The 23,359-nt window shown below is 32.4% G+C and overlaps 1 protein-coding gene across 3 annotated transcripts in view; it reads left to right on the top strand.

Annotated features, from left to right (window-relative positions):
* The first annotated feature begins 1,211 nt into the window (after window positions 1–1,211).
* The window catches only part of LOC118182227 (putative phosphorylase b kinase regulatory subunit beta), a 155,574-nt gene continuing 133,426 nt past the window's right edge, over window positions 1,212–23,359 (top strand). The window contains exons 1-4 of one of the 3 annotated variants that reach the window (XM_085815074.1): window positions 1,212–1,367; window positions 5,403–5,565; window positions 21,559–21,694; window positions 21,786–21,888. In XM_085815074.1, the coding sequence (XP_085671200.1) occupies window positions 1,353–1,367; window positions 5,403–5,565; window positions 21,559–21,694; window positions 21,786–21,888 (417 nt within the window). In that variant the 5' untranslated portion in view covers window positions 1,212–1,352. Of the gene's footprint in view, window positions 1,368–1,418; window positions 1,719–5,402; window positions 5,566–21,558; window positions 21,695–21,785; window positions 21,889–23,359 lie in introns of those variants that run through there. The other 2 variants (XM_085815072.1, XM_085815071.1) reach the window with 2 other exon arrangements.

Genomic DNA, 23,359 nt, shown 5'->3' with positions numbered 1-23,359 from the left:
TGTGTTGCTTTTTCCTGCGTTTCCTGTGTCTGCAGATCCGGGCAGAGAGAAACTGTGTGAGTTTTACTTCACACATAGCAACGTACAAACTGCTTACACAACTTAGCAACATGTCCAAGCGAAAGGCACTTTAGGCAACACCTCTTAAGCCTAATTTTATTCTTTTTCTCATCTAATAACAGAGAGCGTGCTTCGTAGCAATCCTTACTATCAAGTAGTTTATCGCAAAAAATAGAGTTAATATCTTTCATCGTAAGGAAACATGCTGACGTAAGGACATTCGTTAACTGTTTCGATTTAAACTTGTTTTTTAAATCCCTTTTCGATTTATTGCAATACTTGTCTTTTTGCCCAAAAATTTCGAATCCACTCCTCGCTAACTTAAGTCCTTCCTCCCCCTCCACTTCGCATCTTAAAAATTTCATAAAATTAGTTAGGCGAGAAATACCCTGATTTTCGTTTACTTCTCCAATCTTTGCTAGGCTCTGAGGACTTCCTCCGAGAGGCATGATTCTACCATGGGATAACCAACAAGTATTGTTTTCCGTTCCCTCTTATATCAAGTCGTTGGCTCCAATATTCTGATTACGACAAAGCGCATTAGGGTTATGGGCCAGGAAGAGATGCCTTTACGGAGGACTTTTCAACTGAAACTTTCTCGTACTTTCATTTCGCGTGGAAAAAACCATGAAAAGTCTCTACCAGCCGTTCGCCCAGATCTGAACTCGGGTCAAATTATGAATATTCAGCCAAGACCAAACTAGACAATCAGTACTGAGTGGTCTCGCAAGCTTGGTCACTGGCAGGCAAAGTAATTAAATAGAACTACTTTGTAACAGAATTAATTGTCCCTAAAAATTATTTGCTTTAACTCACATAGTCACCAACAGCTGATTAGCTGTCAGCTATAGCTCCCCACTAAGCTCATTTGAGTTAGAAAGGTGACATTTTAAATATTTATAAGCAAATTTTTTCAGTACAGTTAATATTAATTCGGTAAAATACAGAGAAATGCATATTTCGAAACTATCTGAAACATATTTTACAGCATATTTTTCCTCCGTTAATATAAAATTAATAAATATTATTTTTTACTATATTTTGTCTCAATGCTATATTATACATTAATTTTACTAGCGCTTTCTAGATTAGTGTTGAAAGCATCCCCCTGTTAAAAAATAGAATAGACAGTAAAATTTTTATCAGAAGTGGCTATGTTAATTGTTGCTAGACGAATTCTACACTGCGCGCAGTATCTAAATATAGAAACGAATGTTGCTGTCAGAAGCTTGACTTAGCGGTCACCTTAAATGTAGGAAGGTAGTTTAATTTTATGTACAACTGAAACTAGAATGAAGGAAAATGAGGTGATTTTTTTTTTTTTTTTAAACTTAAGGTTTTATTAATTGTGACTTACCTCTTTCTGTAGATGGCGTTAAAAATTTAGTTTCTGTTATCTATTTCTCTCTTATCACATTTGTAAACATTTGTTTTTTGGTTCTGTTATTTGTTATCTGATTAATTTTTTCCCATTTACTGTAAATTTTTAGTGTATACTTTCTTCTTTATAATGATTCATGGCCGGCGTTTTAGTACTCGAATTCGCATTTCGTTCAGGACTTTAGTTAAGTATTTTGTTTGTAAGAAAATCCGTAATTTCGTCTAATAAATTTCAAATGGATTCAATCAGACGAATTAGCAAAGTTGAAAGACGAGTGGTAAATAACACTCTTATATTATACAGTAGGAAAATACAGATGTTTGGTAATTTATTATTTTCTGACATTAATGTAGAAATGTTCCATCTTTGTATGATTAAATATTCTAAATACCTAGATAAAACTAATAACACTTTTAATATGTGTAATTTGTAATAAAGTTTTTTTTTTTTTTTTTTTTTTTTCTGTATGTCACATCAGCAGTATCTGAAATATTTTATAACTGTACTGTAATATAGATTGTTATATAAAATCAAGCCTCATATATTTTTAAAAGATATTGTATTAGTTATAGTTCATGTATTAGAAGTGTTATAGTGTATTTGTTAGAAAATTTTCAAATTGAAACCAATTTAGAAAGAAATTTAATTCATAAAATAAGCATGTCACTAGTAATGGTATAAATCTTTTTGCAATCTAAGTTTGCAAAATAATACTATGTTAATCAAAGGATACTATGTCATGAAATGTAAAGATCATGGTGTTGATATCTTGAAATGTAAAAATGAAGAAATCATAACAATAAGGTAACTTCCAATCAGGGGCGTAGCTAGAGGGGGGCATCTGTCCCCGGGCGCTGAATCCAAGGGGTGGCAAACTGATGTTACGACATTTTAGAATTAAATGTTTTCCATCCTTGGCAAGCAGTAGGGGGCACGAAATCTTCAGTTGTCCCTGGGTGCTGAAAACCCTAGCTACGACTCTGGTTCTAATCCTGAGAAAACATCTTGGATATAGATTCACACAAGGAATAAAATTCTGTCAATTTTGAACAATTAAACAACATTTGTTTAATATACTGAATGATTTTATACCTGTTTCTTTAGTTGTAGTCATATTATGATTGTAGAAATATATGAAAATCATAGTAATTTATTTCATTGTCTAGTCAAATTTCAGTCAGTCATATTCCATGAAAAGATAACCTCAGTTAAACAGCCCAAGAAAATTCCTCATTTGGTCTGATTTTGTATGAAATGTTTTTTAAGAAGTACAAGTAAAATGTTATGATTAAAATTAATGATAAGAGTACTTTAATGTAGTTTATCTTTTCACCGACTCCACGGTAAGATGATTCCTTATCTCATCTCATTTGAATTAAATTTTTGACCAGCATAGGGTATGCTTTATATGTGGATTTATGTACCTTTAATATATTGCCTTAATTTCTAGAGCATATTTCAAAATATATACGTTCTTACAGGCATCACAAAAAATGTTCTAAGCCATACACGGCTTCGAATTTGACTTAATTTTTTTTTTTTATTTTCCTGATATTTATAGCATGCAACATATTGATTTTCATGTTCACTTTAAATCATGTAATATAATTTCTTCATTACTTTTTACCCCATAAAATGTTAGCAATTTTTAACTTCCTATTAAATGAGAGAAAAAAAGCAGTGTTTTTTTTGCAATATCAGTCATTCTTTTTTTGCTCTAAAATGTTGATCCTCTTTAACTTAGTATCAACAGAAAAAGAAGCAGTGATTTTTCCTTCAAGAGCATGGAATTTTGCATTTTGATTTAAAGAGCAGAAATAGCTGTCATTGTATTAGAAGGTAAAGAAAGCATTTGGAAATGCAAGCGCAAAACTGTAGGACAAAAATGTCTTCAGGCCAGTAATTTGTTTCATGATTCTTGGCTGCTTTTTTTACTGCTTTGGTTTCATATACTTTTAGGCTGAAGAACTAACTTGCATCAGATGGTGCAACAAACCATTTAATATTTGTAAAAATAAAAAAGTATAAATATTTGAGCAGATGATGCAACAGGCAATTTAATTTGAGTGAAAATAAAAAAAAAAAGTATGAATATTTGATTCTAAAACAGTAGCAGCTGTCAAATTATGACCTCTAAAAAGATAAATTAATGTTATTCCCGCCATACATTGTAGTTTTTAATTTTTGAAGATTGTCATAGTGTTCCTGTGGTTTTTGCCAAATTAATTTTTAAGTGCTTGTGACGGCTTTAACAAGGAAATACCGTATAATGTTTAATATATCGTATGATCCTTATTTACCACTTCAAATTTGTATTTTTAATTGTTTTTATTTGATAAGTTGATAATGTTTGCTAAGTTACAATATATATCAGTACTTTAAATTAGGCAAAATTAAAACCTTGTATTTAGCATAGGTTTTAATTGAAACTCTATCAGTTTCAAGGGCAAACAGGTACACGTCCATCTTCATCAGGAGTAAGAAAATTGTATCATTTTGGTCTGTTTGCCATTAAAATTGATAGTTTCAACTAAAATCAATTCCAAGCACAAGGTTGTTCTTTTGCCCAATTTTTAAATTTCAGTTTGGTGTGTTTCTCTTCTTTCTTGAAATGTCAGTAGTTTGGCAGTCATTTTTAAACAAGTTATCTACTCACCCCTTATAAATAACTTCTCTCCCTTATTTTTAATGAAATAATGCTAAGTTTGTTTCTATACTTGTATGCAGTTGAAATTTCTTTAATTTGCAGAATTGTTTAAAACAGTTTCTGTGTTCAATGTTAATGTTTTTTCCCTTAATGTATTCAATAAATGATTAAGGTAGATGACTAGGAAATTTTTAAGTTTCATCCCCTCGAGAGAAACTGCTTCACTGGTTAATTCAAACTGTAGATGTTCTAAGCAACCATTGTATAGATTTTGGACCATGTTCTATAAATGTGGATCATTCATCTCTTCATGCTCTCACATTTATATATCTTTAATTCTGTTTTAAAGCCAGGCATTTATTTAAATTAAAACCCACAGCTCCAATGGTAAACTTGTACTGATTTTAAGAATTCTTGTTGGATATTAATTTAATCCTTGCAAATTAGGGTATATATAAAAAATGTGAGGATGTGTGCTAACTCTATGTATATTATTAAGAGAAAATCATCATATCTAAAACCATCGTATCTAAAACATCTAAAACTGTAATCTTGTAGCATAAAAACCTTTTTTTTTTTTCCTGTTTTAAAATGAAACTGAAGCCAAAAACTGAATACTGCACATTTATATTTTGTATTATGAACCATAAATCTGCAACAAACTATAGCTGTTGTATGCACCACATGGTGTAAAACTTAACTGAACACTGGACTATTAATCTTTATCATTATTACCTATAACTAATTTACTGCAGCCGAATCTTAAATTGTCAATTCATTATTTCTGTTGAATTTTTCAGATAGGTTATTAAACAGTGTTGCATTACTTTTTATAATATCCGAAAATGTGGGATGTATATTATAAAAAGTGTTATAACTGACCATGTATATTTTAAAACTACCTATAGATATAGATATATCAAACTATAGATATAGATATATACTATATCTATAGTTTGTATGTAAAACTTTTAACAGTTGAGAGTTATTGCAAAAATGTTGCAATATGAATTATAAATGAGTATAGCATCTTTTTTCCCTAATTTGTGCATGAGCATTTGTCTAATTGATTTTTAATTTTTTATGATTAAAAAACAGATTAATGTGAATTTTTTTTAGTGGGCATAAGTATGATAGAAATGAAAGTTTTTAAATTTTATTTTAAGCCTTATTTATTATAATAAGTTTATTTATTTACTTTTGCTGAAATGTTTCGGTTATCTGTTGTATTTCTTCCTTCATCTGTTTTTTAACCTGTGTCATTTTATGTTATTATTTTTACTAATTCATTAAAACAAGTTATATTTGTTATAGAGTTTGTTGGAGGGTCCAATTAGGATATTTAAGGGAAGTACTACACCTGCTGTCATTCAGTATCGAAGCAGACTTGCAAGTATTTCAGAAATTGATGCCGAACAAGTAAAAATTGCTAATTATGCAGATACTGTAAAGCAGCTTGATGCATATTATGGCCAAGGTAATTACATATTCCAGTCTTGCAAATTCTGATTTTAAGTGATAAGTACTAATGTATTTGATGAATTTATAAATGACTGTAAATAATAATATGTAATAATAATTAAAAAATCAAAACTACATCTGGCTGCTTTAATCTAGATTCTCAGACTGTACCTTCAAAGATCAGACTAAAGATGAAATAAAGCAAGATGATCATGTAAATTTTGACAATTTACTTATCAGCAGAAAAGGGGCATGCATTAATTACTAAAATAGAGATGTCTTAATGAAGGGTTTCTTTAACTATGGGTCGCGACCCCGAATGGGGTTGCAAATTGAAATTTTGGTGTCACAAAAATTAAATTTGATAATTGAATTTAAAGAAACTGCATAAGACTTTTAAAGAAATTACATTAATTGATATTAATGCAATTAATTACCTGTTATATAAAGTGCAAAAGGAGTATGTAAAACTGTCTATCAATTCAAACTTAAAACTTGAATTTTCACAAAAATCCTTGATGAATTCTGGATCAAAGTTAAAACTAGATTTCTCACTGTTTCTGAAGTGGCATTAAATGTTCTTCTGTCATTCTTCTTCTTCAATGGCCAGACAGCCCAGGATGGGCCCTTGCCTTTCTCAGAATCAAATTCCAAGTTGTTCTATCCCTGGCCATGGACATCCAATTGGTTATTTTAAAAATTCTTAAGTCTGTTTCGGGCATTAAATCATTGAGAGTATTAACTTCTGATCATAAATATTTAAATTTGCTAACAGTTTCAAATTTGTAATTCCCAATTTCAAAATAGGGGCTGCTGTTTTTACTGCATGGCATGTATTTAGCTTTATTTTGGTTAATTGCTAGATGCATTTTGCTGGCTGCAGCCTCTAGAGATGTAAAAGCCTCTGTAAGTGACTCAGGAGACTATGTCAATATTGTCAGCAAACACAAAAATCTGAACAGATTTGTTAAAGATAGTTCAACGAGTATTAATGTTGGAGTCTTTTATGATTTTTTCGAGGGCAAGGTTAAAAAGCAAGCAGGCCAGTGCTTCATTGTGTCTAAGCCCATTTAAAACAACAGGAAGTTTAGAAAGATTATTCTGGATCTTAACCCTAAGTTTTGTTTCAGTAAGAGTAATGGTGACAAAATTTATAAGTTTTTCAGGTACTGCAAATTCTCTCATATCTTCAATTAAATATTTTCTGTCTACTGAAGCGTAGCTAGTCTTAAAATCAACAAAATGTGGTGCGTTGCAATGCCAAATTCATTGTTTTTTTCCAAAATTTGCCTAATGTTAAGCATTTGTTCTGCTGTAGATCTTCCTTTGTAGAAACCACATTGGTTAGATTTGTAGAAACCAACAATATTTTCTGTATATTGGAAAATGGTTTGTAGAAAACACAAAGGAGACTGATTCCCTGTTGTTGGTACATTCTTCTTTTTTTTTTTTTTCAAATGGCGGGAACTTGCCTATTACAGCATTGGCCACTACAAAGGCCAGAAGCAGTGACCATTTCATTATGGAGGCACCTGATAGGCGGCCACTGTTATCTCCTGTGAAAGGACAGACAATTTTACATCCATGCCTTCTCCGAGATTCGAACCCGGGCCCTTTTGTATTGCAGTCAGGCTTCCCTAACCACTATACCGCCTGGGCGGCTGTTGGTACATTTTAAAATGTCTCCTTTTTTGTGTATAGGAAAGTTGATGCTCAGTTTCCAATCTTCGGGTAAAACTTCTTGGTTCCAAACTGTTTTGATGAGGTGATGTATTTCCTCAGTGCTTTGACCTGCAGCACTTTTAATAAGTTCTGAAGTAATCGAGTCAGGGCCTGGGGCCGTGTTATTTTTTAGCTTTTTAATTCATTCTCTAACTTCTGCCAAAGATGGTGGCGGGATACTATCAGTGTTTACAGAGGTAGATGGGTAGGTTGAAGACCCATCCCACGTATGGTCATTCAACAAGTTACAAAAGCGCTCATTTCACCTGTGAAGTACCTCTTTTCTATAATTTAGGATGATGTTGATTTTGTCTCTACAGGCAATAGTTCTAGGCTTAAAATCTTTGCAGCCAAGATTAATTTCAAGATAGAAAGCACGGCTTTCGTTGGACCCCCTCAGGTGTTCAACATCCTTAATTAGGTCGTCGTGAAAGTCTTTTCTTAAGCCGATGGATCTTCTCCTGTTTTCTAGATCTCTTATATTCCTCAACAGAGAGTCTTGAATGTTGCTTTCGAACCATATTTTTATAAGCAACTCTTTTTGCCTGCGTTACAAGGAAGCATTCATTATCAAACCAATCCTTTGGTTTTTGTTTTTCCATATATCCCAGTGTGTTGTCAGCTAAGCGTATGATTGAATCTGAGCAAACTCCACTTATTTTCCACAGTTTCCAGTTCGGCCATGCTTTTAGATCTTAGTTCTCTGAGTGAGGGCTGGAAATTTCATTTAATTGCCTCATTTTTCAGCTTTTCACAATCAAACTGTGTTTGCCTCTCTCCCTGTATCTTTCGGGCATTTGAAATTTTAGCAATTAGTTTAGCAATAACCAAAAAGTGGTCAGAATCACAGTTGGCACCTCGATAAGTTCTAACATCCTGGATATCTGAAGAATGTCTAGAATTGATGAGTACATGATCAATTTGATTCCAGATTTCTCCATGAGATGAGTGCCAAGTCATCTTATGTATTCTCTTGTGGCTGAACACAGTGCTTGAAATTATGATGTGTTCAGCAGCAAAAGGTACTAGTCATTGTCCATTGTCATTAGTACTATCGTGTAAGCCATGCTTTTCAATTGTTGGTCTAAATTCATTCTCTTTACCCAATTTAGCATTCTTATCTCCCATAACAATTTTAATGTCATGCTTGGGACAAGATGTGTGTAACATAGAAAGTTTCTCATAAAAAAATTTCCTTCTCTTCCTCTTCTTTGTCCTCTGTAGGTGCATGTCCATTGATAATACTATAATTAAAAAAACTTTCCCCTTAGCGAATTTTGCAAAATTGGGGTGATTTAGGAAAAAAATCAATCACCAAGTGTTTTAAACTTTTGTTCAATAAGAAACCAGTACCAAAAACATTTTTTTTTTTCACATCGCAGCTACAGTAAACCGTGTGCTCTTTTCTCAAAGGTACCTTCCCCAAGCGATTGCATTTCTCTTCTGTCATTCAGCACTGCATATTTTTATGAAATTACTTTTTCTGCTTTAACGCTAATTAAAACCAAATGTCGTTCAGCATTGAAACATGTTGAAGATGCTTTATGTCCAGCAGTGTCAAATATCACACTAACATTTAATTTGTTATGCAGCAGAAAACAGAAACATCTGTTTGATTATAATTTTCTTTAATTTTTGCTTGCTTAAAATAAATCCTAAAATTACTTTTTATATGTATATTGTTTACCAAGGAAGTAAATTATTTACAAGAGGATCTTTTTGCGAAAAAGTTCTTGGTGATAAAAGAGGTTGCAATTGAAAAAAGTTTAAGAAATCTGACTTGATGTAAAATAATGTCGGCAGCTGATTGAATAAAGTGAAGAAAATGGATCAAGTTTCAGTACTAGATGTAAGATCTAGTAATTCTTGTCTTAAGCACATTTGGTCTTCCCTTGGCATTTTAACTACCGTATTTGACGGCATACAAGACTCATTTTTTTTCCTAAATTTGGTCTCAAAAAAAGTTACCTGCGTCTTATACGTGAAGGACACAGGTTAACTTTCAATACTGAATGCTATTTTTAGCCCAGATAAAGTTCTAGACACACATAACTTTTCTACATCTACATGTGTGTGGCCTTCTAAATAAGGGTGCGTCTTATGTACCGTCAAATACGGTAATTTTTTCAGTTGCTCATCAGATGAGTGTTGTACTCATTAAAATTAATTATGTGATGGTTTTGTGGGTCACTTGCAGGTCTGGTGCAACCTGTTCAGTTGTATCATGTACTTGCAAAATTTTTAGAATAAAGAAGGAAAATTTCAGAATTGGAAAGTTTGCACCAGGTGGCAAAAAGCCTGGTGCAAGCCCTGATCCACCTGCGTTATCAGGATGTCGTACAGTTCCAACATTTTAAAGATTTGTTACAAGTGCTTATTTTTGTTCTATAATCTAGTTTGTGCTTGGCCTTATGTAGCAAGAGGGGAAAAAATCTGAAATATTTTCCTCTTGTTACATTTATCTTTCATTTCTTTGATTAAGAATTTGCTAGTAGATAAAATTCAGCAAAAGTCAGGTAAATAAGCATATAAACGGTGTGCAAATTCGAAAGTATTTTTTAAAAAATGCATTAATTCTGCCTTGTGTTAAAAATGGAGATGTGGTTGATTAGAAAATACCAAAAGTAAGCTTTGTAAAAAAAGGGGGGGACAGTATAAGCAGTCTATAAATCTTTTTTTTTTCCTCCTTCCAAAACAAAAGCAGGAGTAGCCCTTAAAATGACTGTTTTCATAAACAGTTACCACCGGCATAAAAAATGTCACCCAGCAAGTCTAAGAAACAGTTCTTAGCTTTAATAGCTGATCTTCTACCATGTGTCTGCAAGGTAATATAGAAGCATTTGCTGTATGGTACTCTAAATTTTAGTAGCTCTAGTTTTCTTCCCTCCTGTAAAGCACGACTGAAAATTATTTATTGTTATTAGACAGAATATCTATTGAGAAATGGCAACAGCTAATTTGTGGATGTTGTTCTATTTTTATTTTTAAATATTCAGATGATATACAATTGAAATGTACACCGTGTTTCAAAAAGAATTGCAAAGTGTTATTTTGTCTAAACTATCAATCACTGTGCCTCGGCTCAGCTATTGGCAAAATGAATACAGTCAAAAGTCGTTAATCCGGACTCGTCGGGACTTCGGCGATTCCAGATTATTGATTTTTCCGGATTGTAGATCATCAGTTTAAATCTCGTAAGATGGCATGCAGAAATTCTAAAATTAAAAATATGAAACCGTAATTTATGAAATAAAGAACAATTATGATATAAAGGGTATCAAAATTTACAAAAAAAAAAAAGCTTAATATTTATTTGTTTACTTTATTAAACATTTCTTTCAATGTAAGTTGTTTAAGTTGCTTCGTTTTATGAGATAATACTTTCTCTTTAATTCTGTAAACAGATATAATTTCTTGTTCAGTTACAAAGTTCCGCTGTTCAAGTCCCGTAATTGCTGTGCCGAGAATACCGACTAACTTGTCAAACGAAATTTTTTCATTTTCACTAACCTCTCTGTCACCTTCTTCATATCTTTATCCATTTTTTGCAGCAATTCCACTTTTTGTTTGATGGACATCAGAACATACTTTCGTTTTGTAGATCCTTCGGGAGCTCCAGTATCGGAAATTCTATTTGACATAATCGAAAGTTCAAGTTTACTTTTATAAAATTGCTCTTACAGTCTGCAAAAAATAAGCCGGAAATAATTCAAAGATTAAGGAACAACGCAATCATCAACATTAACTGAAATAGATAATTTTAGCTTATACCGTCCGTTATACATGAAACGCGCACAAAAAAATGTATTCTGCGCTTGCGCACACACAATATGCGCAGTCCTAAAGGTCTTACGTGCACGCATAAACGCCTATGCGCATGTTTCAACTCGGTGCATGCGCAGAAAATTTTTAGCTTTGAGGTCCGGATTATAGATCATTCCGGATTATGGGTGTCCGAATTAACGACTTTTGACTGTACATAGTCTAGTTTATATTAATAGCCGCTAGGTAACAGTTGTCTTCTGTTTTGCATGGTAACCGCCACATGTTTAAAATGGCTACTCCGCAACAGAAATAATTTTGTGTTCTCGAGTTTGCGAAGTGCAATTCCGTGATTATAGTGCAAAGACGTTTCAAGTTGAGGAACCAAAGTGATTCTCCAAATGGGTGGAACATTCACAAATGGTATCGACAGTTTGTAAATGCAGGATGTGTATGTAAAGGAAAGAGTCCTGGCCGCCCTCGTGTTCCTGATGAAAATATTGCATGAATTCAAACTACGTTCCTATGTAGTCATTCAAAATCAACTCGTTATGCCAGTCGGGAGTTACAACTGCCTACAACAATTTGACGTGTTTTGAGACGTTGGTTGGTTATAGAGGCATACAAGTTATATTTGTTACAGGCTCTGCGTCCTGATGACGGATGCAAACGTGTGACATTTTGTAACGAGATTATTGACAATGATAGCACTTTGACACAACTCATCGTGTTCAGTGAAGAAGCGACTTTTCATGTTAGTGGTCACGTAAATGAACACAATGCTCGAATTTGGGGCCTACAGAACCCACATGCAGCCGTTGAACATGTACGAGATTCGCCCAAAATCAATGTGCGATATCGCAATCATCTGTTTATGGCCCATTCTTCTTTGATGGAAACATGGTGAACGGTCAGTAGTATCTCGCTATGTTACAAAACTGGTTGTTTCCAAGTCTGCACCAAGACAACTTCATTTTTCAACTCCCTCACTGATGTCACCAAGTGCGTGATTATATGAATGAAACTCTGCCGAACCGTTGCATTTGTCGTCAATTAACTGGCGACTTGGCATGTCTCAGCTGGCCTCCACATTCACCGGATTTGACACTTTGTGACTTCTTCTTGTGGGGTTTCATTAAAGACAACATTTATATAGCACCACTTCCACAGAACCTGGAAGAGGTTAAGAACCAGATCCGTACTGTCATAACATTAGTGACGATGGACATGCTTACCTGAGTATGGGAGGAATTTAAGTATCGATGTGATATTATTCGTGTCGCTAATAGAGGACATATTGAACATCTGTAATCTGAACTTGAGAGGTTCATACATATGTCTCTAAAATTTCATATACATATGTCATACAGTTTAATAAATATATGCATTCAAAATACGTATATTTTTTTTTTTTTTTGAAACACGCTGTATATTGGTACGATGCAGTAAGAACATACGTTATGTTGAGTATCAGGGTTCGTAGTGGTCCTTACAAGTGCTTATAAGTCCTTATATTTGAAAATAAAATATAAAGGCCCTTATAGGTGCTTACTTTTTCTTTAAAGCCCTTATATTTTAATTTTTAGTGCTTATTTTTTGCTTTTAGTGCTTTTTTTTTTAATGAACGCGCATTTTTTCCCCGTACCAAAGCCGAAACTAAATAAACAACTTTTCTTCCTAATATGCAACGTCAGATGGTGAATCATACTCCCGGAAATCGCATTAATGCAACCTTTGGTGCGCGCTCCGCGTGGTCAGTTCATATTCGTGTTTATTATGATCGTTATGCTTATATTATGAGCATATGAATGAATATTTATAATAATATAATTGCAGTAACTGCTGAAGTATAGATAAACTTTCAAAAATGGGTGTGTTTTTATACAGATTAGCTTTCTAAGGAATAATATTCGGAATGGCTTAAATAAAAGGAAAGTAATCGAATAGTCAAAATATATTTTTTTTTCCCCCAATACATTATACAGTACGGAGGTTGGGAGTTTCTCCTCTTTCTCAGCAAAATCTCTAATATTGAAACAGCGGTCTTTTTTTTTTTTTTTTTTGGTCACTGTCCAATCTGGATTGAATAGGACTAAAAGTTTTTGCAGTCTACCCATCCTAAGCGAAGATTGATTCTATTCCGGAAATTTAATGCAGTCTGTTGAAAATTAGAATCAGAAACACCCCAGATTAGTAAGTCTCTTTCTTTTCCTTTATTCAGTTCTTTATTCTCCGAATACCGGCAGCTGTTGATTCCGATTGCATAATATCACATGTGGAAGAATTACCCTGCTCGTATTGCGCAATAACGTTTGCGGTATTTTGCAGAGATAATTAATTTTGATGTTCAGTCCAAGATTTGTTAATGAACACTTAAAAGAGTCTTACTGTGCTTTCTAAGCAGAATATTTCTCAGTTCCGTTGGTCTATTTTTATATGATGCACATATCGAAATGTCAAAATCATTTATTTAGCCAAGAAATCTAAAGAACGGCTACAATCTCCCCCACTCCTCTTTTTCCAGTTACTATCCGGATATTCGGCAATTTCCGAATATGCGGGTTAGTTAAGCTTTTACTAAAGGATGACTGCATGAAGCAATTTCCCGTCTTCTGATTTCAGAAATGTGCCTCTTTTTTACTTAATTTACTTTGCTTGGAATATATGTTAAGGGAAAACTGTTATGCAATGAAAATTTATAAAATGTTCAGAATTTTGATTTAAGTTAAATTATTAAATATTAATATGGCTCTAGTGTAGAATTGGGTGCCCCTTCGATTAGCGACTATTTATTTTTAAATTTTGGCGATGAAACCTCACTTCTGGTTACCATGATAGTTTTAACTCTGTTTTAGCTTCCTGATTTTGTTTAAATGAAAATAGATTGGACAAATGGTACATGGACAAATTTAAGGCAGTGTGCAGTGCGTAGTTTGTGCAATTCTAGGATGTTTTTTTAAGTGAAAACAGATCAATGTGTACATTGACACAGAGTCTGTGCAATTCTTTGACCTCTTATTTTGGTATTGTGTAGTGACCATCAAGAAATTGTACCTTCCTGGTGCCGATCTTGACATCAAAAAAAGAATCGCCAAAAAACAAGGGGCACCCAATTGTAAACGTTTACCATTAATATGAGTGGGAAAATAAATTGTATTTATTATTAGGTGCCAAACGAATACAATTAATATGGCTTATTATTATTTATTTTCTATATTTTGAACTGAAATTTCAATGCTCATTCTCTTAATAAATATTGCATTGCTCATATTTTAAATTACAAGTCTAATTTTTCTTTTAAGGTTATGCAGTTGTATATAATGTAATTAGACAGGTGCTTATTTTTTCCTTAAAATGTGCTTGAAAAGTGCTTATAGGTGCTTATTTTTTTAACTAAACTGTGGCTACGAACCCTGTGTATGTTTACCAATACGTTACGTATAAGTTATTAAGTAATGAGTACGATTTATCTCTAAATAAATGTTTGTTTGTCTTTTACAATCGTTTTATGAGTGATTAATTTAACTACAAAAGAAGGCTAACACGGATCAAAAGTGGGATTATTCTGAAACCTAAGCCTAAAGCTTCAGGAATTTGCTACATGTAAATAAGTTGAAAAGAATTTGAACATCAAGGTATGTGTATTGATTGATGTAAAATATTTATTATAAAATTTAGTTTTGTTATTTTTATTTACTTATTTATTTTAGTCCAAAGGGGCTTTGTTCCTGAAGGACAGTTGTTTTCGTTTTGCGATTTTGCGTTAAATCGCTATAAATGTCCGTTTTACTTTTCAAACTGTTGCAATGTTAGAGTCTTACATTATATTTGAAGAAATTAAATAATGAAAAATCTGCCTAAATGTATGTATATTTCTCGCATTGGGATAAAGCAACTGTACATAGAGCCATCGAATTTTGAATAACGTAATCCTCCTACAAATATGGGCATGTGGAAGGCCAAATTTAGAATTTGTTTTATTATCGATTTCATATTTTGTAAAACTTTAATGAATTTTTGATTAACAAACTTAAGGATTTGAAAGTGAGCAAGGGCAACTCTCTACTGGGAAAAGAAAACCTTTTTTTATCTCCAGCACACGGAACTGTGTATCAGAAATTCTAAAGATATGCTCATTTTAAAATTATTTTGCGACATTGCTATTGAACTGAATTTTATGGTTTAAGTGCAAAGAACATTATCTTTAATAAATAAAGGTAACACATAAAACATTAAAAAAAGTCCCTTTGAACGTAATTTAAAATCGGAAACCTTTCAGATTTTTTTGTTTTTTATTTTTATTATTATTTTGGAAAAAAGAGTTTAACTTTTTTTTTATTTATATAAATTTTGAAATATATCCAGAACATCAAGCAAACTTACAAAATACCAATAACTGTATTCTACTAAGTTATCTAGTTGGAAGATATCTAGTTATCTAAGTTATCTAGTTGGATAGTAGCACATATATATTCGTATTTTAATAAATACAAAAATGTATATTTTCGGTAAGGTAAAGAAATGCAATTTAACAATATTAGATGAAGAATTGGGAGAAGATGTAAATGAGAGTCATAAAATGAGCGATTTGAAAAAGATAATTTTGGCTACCAAAGAGTACGATGAAGAATGCGCCAAAGAACGGTAGAACATTATAATAAATGAAAGAAGAAATTGAAGAACAAAAACGTCAAGAAGAAATTGAAGAACGTAGGAGAAAAGAAGAATATGAGGAATGAAAACGAAAGTATGAAATGGAATTTGAACTCTAAAAATTATGTATTGAAGCAGAAAGTAGATCTACAAATTCTGACACCAATGAAAACGCTAGTGGTACACACATGAATCCAAAGTTAGAGCTTCATTGTTTGATGCAAAAATTTAAACCTGACAAGAATGATATCAGTTTATATTTAATCATGTTTGAGCATTTGGCTAAACAAGTTGAAATACCAGAAAGTACATTGGTTACTCATTTGCTTGGCTTATTGCCATATGATATTGCTCTGTTAATCGCCAGAGAAACGGATGAAATTGCAAACGATTATAAAGAAGTTAAGATCTTATTAAATTGGTACAAGATGACACATGAAAAATTTCACCAAAAATTTTTTACGTACAATAAGAGTGTAGGAAACACATGGAAGAATTTTGTGTATGGGTTAAGAAAAATTTTTGATGAATGGATAAGTGGAATTAAAGTAGATACTTTTGAGAAACTGAGCGATCTTATTGTAGTGGATCAGATAAAATGTAAAGTGTCTCCAAAAGTAAAAGACAGTAATTATGGATGTCTGGTCTAAGTTGATTTCACCAACTGATTTTAGTTAAAAAAACTAGATGATTATGATACCTTAAAGTCAACTTTCAACTATAAACAATCACATAAAGAAGGGCATTTTGACAAACGAAACTCCTTTAAAGATGGACCAGTTGCTACAATCAACGAAAAGAAAAAAAGTACGGTATCGCACATAATGAAAAAGGTAAACCAAAATACTTCTGTAATAAATTTGGACATGTTTCGAAGGACTGTTCACTGCCCAAACCAATAGTAACATGCCGAAAATGTAATAAAACAGGTCGTAAGGCTAAAATTTGTGTTACTAAAGCTGAAAATAATCATTCAAATGATAAAAATTATTCTGTTGAGCAAGTTGGTGAAAATTCAGCAGAGAGCAATTCATATTTGAAGAAAGTAAAACTGAATAATTCTGAAGAAGTACAGGTTTTAATTGATACAGGGAGTTCTTGTTGTCTCTCAAGGACTTAAGTTGCTCAGAAACAAACTGAAACCTGAACCTGCTATGAGTGAATTGTATGGTTTTGGAAATCAAGGGGTGCCTGCAGTAACCTCTATAGGAATGATTAAAGCCGATATTGAAGTTGATAATGTAAAAGGACAAGGCATAAATATATACTTGATCCTGATAATGCACAGCCTGTTGATCTAATAATCGAACAGACATGGCTTGATCTCCCTCATATCGCTTATGTCAGAATAGGAAACAGATTTCACTTTGGATATCAGGAAGATGAACTGTTTAGTAACCTCCAAATTGATGAAAAAATAAATCGAGTCTGCCTAAAGCTCTTGAGGAAAATGAATGAGAGAAAAATGTTGTCAGTCTCATCAGTTCTCAAACAGATAATGAGATGTAGATAATGAATTAGTTATGATAGAAAATCCTTCTGAAGATATCAGCTGTTTATTAGAAATTAAAAATGGTGAAACTTGTATACCAATGATTAACGTTGGCGACAGAAGTGTTAAGCTCCAAAAAGATCAATTCATTGGGAGAGTAAAAGGAAGTTGAACTATGTTTAAATACTGAAATTTCTGAATTGAGCTTGAACCCAGCAAGTAGGGAAAATATTAACAACATAAAATTTCTTATAAGTTTAAGCGAAGTTAAAATTGGCTCGGATCTCGATGTTGATCACCAGCAAGAGTTATTGTTTCTTTCGAATGAATACAGAGATTGCTTCGCACTAAGTATTTCAGAACTAGGGTGCACAGATCTCATAAAAATGGACATTAAAGGTAATCGAAGGTTCAAAGCCAGCATGTGTAAAGTCTTATAGAACAATTGCTCAGATCAAAGAAAAGTTCAAGAATGGAAAGGAAATGGCCATGTAACAGAAACACGATCCCCATATGCTAGTCCTGCCATATTAGTAAAGAAAAAGACCGGTGAACACAGATTAGTTGTTGATTACAGGCGTCTCAATAGTCAAACTATAAAGGATAAATTTCCCCTGCTTAAAATAGATGATTTATTAGAACAATTGCATGAATGTAGTCAGTTTACAATGCTAGATTTAGCACATAGATACTTACAGATTCCACTAACTGAAAGTACAAAATTGAAAACTGCTTTCTTAACGCCAGATGAAAGTGGACAATTTGAAAAAAGGATTTTTGGCTTGACTAATGCTCCTGCGGAATTTCAATGATATATGTATCAGGCATTATCCTCATTATGTAATAAAGAAGTGTTGTGCTACCTTGACAATATACTTGGGAAGAAATGATTCAGAAATTAATTAAAGTATTTCAAGCACTACTTGCAGCTAAACTAACGCTGAAGTTATCAAAATGTGAATTTGCCAAACAAGAAATAGAATATTTAGGCTTTATCATCAATAAAAATGAAATAAAGCCAGGATCAAAGTTGAAGTAATATTAAAATTCTCAGAACCTAAAAACATTCATGAAGTTCGACAATTTCTTGGTTTAACAAGTTTTTTTAGAAGATTTATTCCAAATTATGTCATTAAAGATGGACCATTGACTCAACTAAGAAAAATGAGACATTCAGATGGAAAGAAAGTCAGCGGAATTCTTTTACATTGCTGAAAAATGAACTGACGAATCAACCAGTATTAGCTTTGCACAACCCTAAAGCTCAAACCGAAGTCCATACTGATGCATGTTCAGAGGGTATTGCTGGGATGTTACTTCAATGCGGAAGTGTCGGCAAATAGCCCCTTGTCTACTGTGTGAGTAAGAAGACAACGGAAGCTGAAAAGAATTATCACTCGAGAAAACTTGAGCTAATGGCAATTGTCTGGACTCTAGATAGACTTCGACAATTCTCACTCGGAATTGAATTTACGGTAGGTACCAACTGCCAAGCATTGGTTTACATGAATGCAAAGAAATCTAGCAATCCCCAAATTGCTCGTTGGAGTATCCTTGTTAAAGAATATAATTTTGAAATATGCCACAAACCAGGGAATAAAATGTCTGATATCGATGCAATCAGTAGATCTCCCGTTACTGATTCATCAGATACCATGCATTCTTTGATAGAAGATAATTTAAAAGTTTGTCTGACCTTAAATTTAGACGGACAAATTCTTATGATACAGCATGCAGATGAAAAGTTAAGAGAGTTAATAATGATTTTGAAGAAAGGCCAAAGTGAAAGAACCAAAGAAGAAAATCAAAATGGGAAGAATTATATTTTGAAAAGGAATGGATTGTTCCATATTGTGGAGGATGGAGAAAAGAAGAAATTATTATACGCCGTACCTAAAAGCATGAGAAAAAGCATAGTGTGAAGTTTCATGACCTTATGGGACATTTTGCTGTTGATAGGACTGTCTCAAAAATCAAAGAACTGTACTGCTTTCCTGCTATGAAGAGATATGTTCATCAACATATATAAGTTCCAGGTGGAAAAGACAGGGTCTTTTGCATCCTATTCCTCCAAGCCATAGACCTTTTGCTGTAATACATATTGATCATCTTGGACCTTTCATCACAAGTTCTAAAAGAAACAAGGAATTGTTAGTCGTCGTTGATAATATGACTAGATTCTTTCGATTGTATGCTGTGAAAAACACATCTTCGAAAAACATACAAATATGACTAGCCAAGTTTTATAGAAGAATTTGGATTACCAGATCGTATAATATTAGATCGAGCCTCTTCTTTTACTTTCAAAATTTTAGCAAAGAAAATGGAATTTTTCATACATTCAATTCAACCTCCCACTCACAAAGAAATGGTATGATCGAGAGATCAAACAGAACAATTTTATCAACAATAATAACATCAATGAAAAGTAAAGATCAAAAAGTTTGGGACAGAAGAATTAAAAAAGTTGAGAGAAACTTGAATAACACAATCAATAAAACTATTGCGAAAACACCATTTGAAATGCTTCATGGATATATATCACAATTTCAAGATGGAGTTTTGAGATTACTTACCAATGAAGAAGCAGACGTTTGGAAGGAACCGGAAGAACTACAAAATGAAGCTAGAGAACAAGAAAAAATGAAAACTTATTATGACAAGAAGAAATCGGGATCTCTATCATTTGAACAAAGTGAAATAGTAGTAGTTAAAAGAAATTCTAAATCTACAGGAGAACCAACCAAGACTCAACTTAAGTATCGTGGTCCAATGGTTGTAACAGAAGTACTTCAGGGTGACACTTATAGAATATCACAACTAGAAGAAGCCTGTGATGGCCTGCATCAACTAAAATCTTAGAAAAATGCAGAAGCAAATGATGATGATGACAATGATAAACTTAAAAGGCCCGAGCGAACAGAGCATAAACAATTGCGCTATAGAGACTTTGTGTAGGACTTATAGAATTTTTTAAAAATTATATTTCATTTTATTTTTTTTCCTACTTATTATATTTTGTTGTTTTTTAATGCATGATAAGATTTGGTTCAATTGAAAAGTCAGGATGGTTGAATGTAAGCACGACTATAAATTATTTATTGTTATTATACAGAATGTCTATTGAGAAATGGTAACAGCTAATGTCTGGATGTCGTTCTATTTTTATTTTTAAATATTCAGATGATATATGATTGAAATGTATATCAGTACGATGCAGTAAGAACGTCTGTTATGTTATGTATGTTTACGAATACGTTACATGTAAGTTATTAAGTAACGAGTATGATTTATCTCTAAATAAATGTTTGTCTTTTACAATCGTTTTATGAGTGATTAATTTAACTACAAAAAGAAGCTAACATTCCTTACCACATGCTATTGTGATGTAATTAAAAACATATCCAACTGTATTATCTGATTATAGATGCATTTTTAGATGCTGAAATTTAAATATAATGAATGTCAGAGTCGAAAAAAATCAAGTGATTTAAAAAAAAAAAAAAAATCAGAAATTGCATTGAAAATTTCATATAAATTTCACTTGAAAGTTTTTTTCCCACTGTATCCAAGGGTGCAGACAATAAAATTTTGAGATGTTTAATTTGTTTGTTAAATGAAAATATGGGGAGGAATGCCAAAAAATCATTTCAACATTAAATTTAAAAAAATCTGAGTTAAATTTTGAAAAAAATTCTCTTAATCATATTGTATTATTAGCGTATCAGGAAATAATGTAAACATTGATAGCAAATTTTGACAAATGCAAGTTAATTTAATAAAAGCTTATAAAAACAAGTGCAAACACCAAAAAGTTAGGAGGTTGATATTAGAGGCCATTCAGATTACCACAGATGATGATTTATTGCAGTGGCACCAAAAATCTACAAATACTTTTTTTTCTTCCTTTCAGTTCACTCACTTCTACTAAAATGTCTTATTAATTTCAGGATGCTTTTTATATCTTATATGATTATGTAGAAGTTTTGGGTAAATTTCTTTAATACAGTTTAAACAATAGATAAAAGGGGGCCCGTTTGGTTTTGTGTGTAATTAATTTTTATATTATCCTTTTTGTTAATAAATATTTAAAACCAGAAAATAATGCCATTTATTTTATATTTATTAAAAATGCATTTATGTAAAAAAGCAATTTTTTTGTTTCAGAGCAAATATACTTATGCAGAAAATTATTGAAACAATCTGGATGAATATGCTATTTTTAAAATGGGAAGGAAAATAATTTCTAAATAATATTTGTTTGTCTTGGCTAAAGTGTATTTATTACTTTAATAATTTAAGTTTGATGCACTTATTTTCTGATATCTGTTTTGTGTGATGTTTTGTAGTTTTATTTGAAGCTATGTATATTATTTGCAGTTAAAAGACAGATACTTAATCACCAAAGTTCCACCACTGGCTTATTTCCTCAGTTGTCTCAAGAAAGGGAAGTAGCTTGTGTTCGTGATAGTATATATTGTGCAGTTGCCATATGGAGTTTATATCAAGCATACAAGTAATTATAGTCCCTAAAGTCACTTTTTCTATCTTTTCAGCTTTGGCCTTAAATATGAAATAAAGGATTGTTAAACTGTATTTGTTTTCAGGAGAATAGATGATGATAGGGGTAAAGCTTATGAACTTGGTCAGAGTGCTGTAAAATGCATGAGAGGAATCCTTTTCTGCTGGATGAGACAAGCAGAAGAAAAAGTAATTTTGCGTTTCCGTATTAAATGTTCATTATTCTTCTTAAATTGCCTATCCTAATGTTAAAGTTTTTTAATACATTTTTGTATTAGTTTGTAAAATTTATACAAGTTTTTGTAATTGTATAATGAATAATTCTGTAAATACAATATGCTTTATTTGATTGACTTTCTAACGTACATAGTCTTAAAATAGTAATAATTTTGCTTAGAAAATTAGCTACATATGCATAAAAATAGCTATTCATCCTGGCCTGTTGTGCATCAAATTAATAAGAACAACAATAATTTAACCTGGATTTAAAACCTGGCAAATGGGCTGTTTTCTTGGGTATTTTCCTCATGTGCACTATGAATACAGTCAAAAGTCGTTAATCTGGACTCGTCGGGACTTCGCCGATTCCGGATTATAGATCATCAGTTTAAGTCTGCTAAGATGGCATGCAGAAATTATAAAATTAAAAATACAAAACCGTAATTTATGAAATAAAGAGCAATTATGATCTAAAGGGTATCAAAATTTACAAAAAGAAAAAGCTAAATATTTGTTTACTTTATTAAACATTTCTTTCAATGTAACTTGTTTAATTTGCTTCGTTTCATGTGACAATACTTTCTCTTTAATTCTATTAAACAGACATACTTTATTGTTTAGTTACAAAGTTCCGCTGTTCAAGTCCTACAATTGCTGTGTCGAGAATACTGACTAATTTGTCAATCGAAATTTTTTCATTTTCAATAACCTCTGCGTTACTTTCTTCACTATCAGAAGCGAAGGATAATGACAAGGAACTTGATTTAAATCATATCAAAGACCGAGTACATCGAGATGAAATACTACATTAAAGGATTATAAGCCAAATAAAATAAAAACATCTGCCCTGAAGATAAGGATAGTGCTGACAGATTAACTTCCAATTCATTGCACGCCATGTTGTTTCCCTCCCCCCGCAGAGCAGCGTGAAATTGATAAACGTATTTCGGAATGATTAGATAATCAAAGGATATGCCTTTATCCATTTTTTTGCAGCAATTCCACTTTCTGTTTAATGGACTTCGAAACATACTTTCGCTTTGTAGATCCTTTACATATTAGTAAATATATATCGGAAATTCTATTTGACATAATTGGAAGTTCAAGCTTACTTTTATAAAATTGCTCTAACAGTCTGCAAAAAATAATAAGCTGGATCCAATTCGAAGATTAAGGAACAACGCAATCTGCAACATTAACTGAAATAGATAATTAGATAATTTTAGCTTATACTGTCCGTTATACATTAAACGCGCATGCGTAAACGTATTATGCCCATGCGCACATGTATATTCACAGCCGTAAAGGTCTTATGTGCACGCGTAAACGCCTATGCGCATGTGTGAACGCGACGCCAGCGCAGAAAGTTTTTAAGCTTTGAGGTCCGGATTATGGGTGTCTGAATTAACGACTTTTGACTGTATAAGGTAGTTTCCATAGA

Source organism: Stegodyphus dumicola, chromosome 4 (genome assembly GCF_044657685.1).
Source record: "Stegodyphus dumicola isolate Sdum_Otavi_A_Nest chromosome 4, ASM4465768v1".
Lineage (NCBI taxonomy): Eukaryota > Metazoa > Arthropoda > Arachnida > Araneae > Eresidae > Stegodyphus > Stegodyphus dumicola.
Note: the sequence above shows the minus strand (reverse complement) of the source record. Positions and strands in the feature narration are given on the sequence as shown.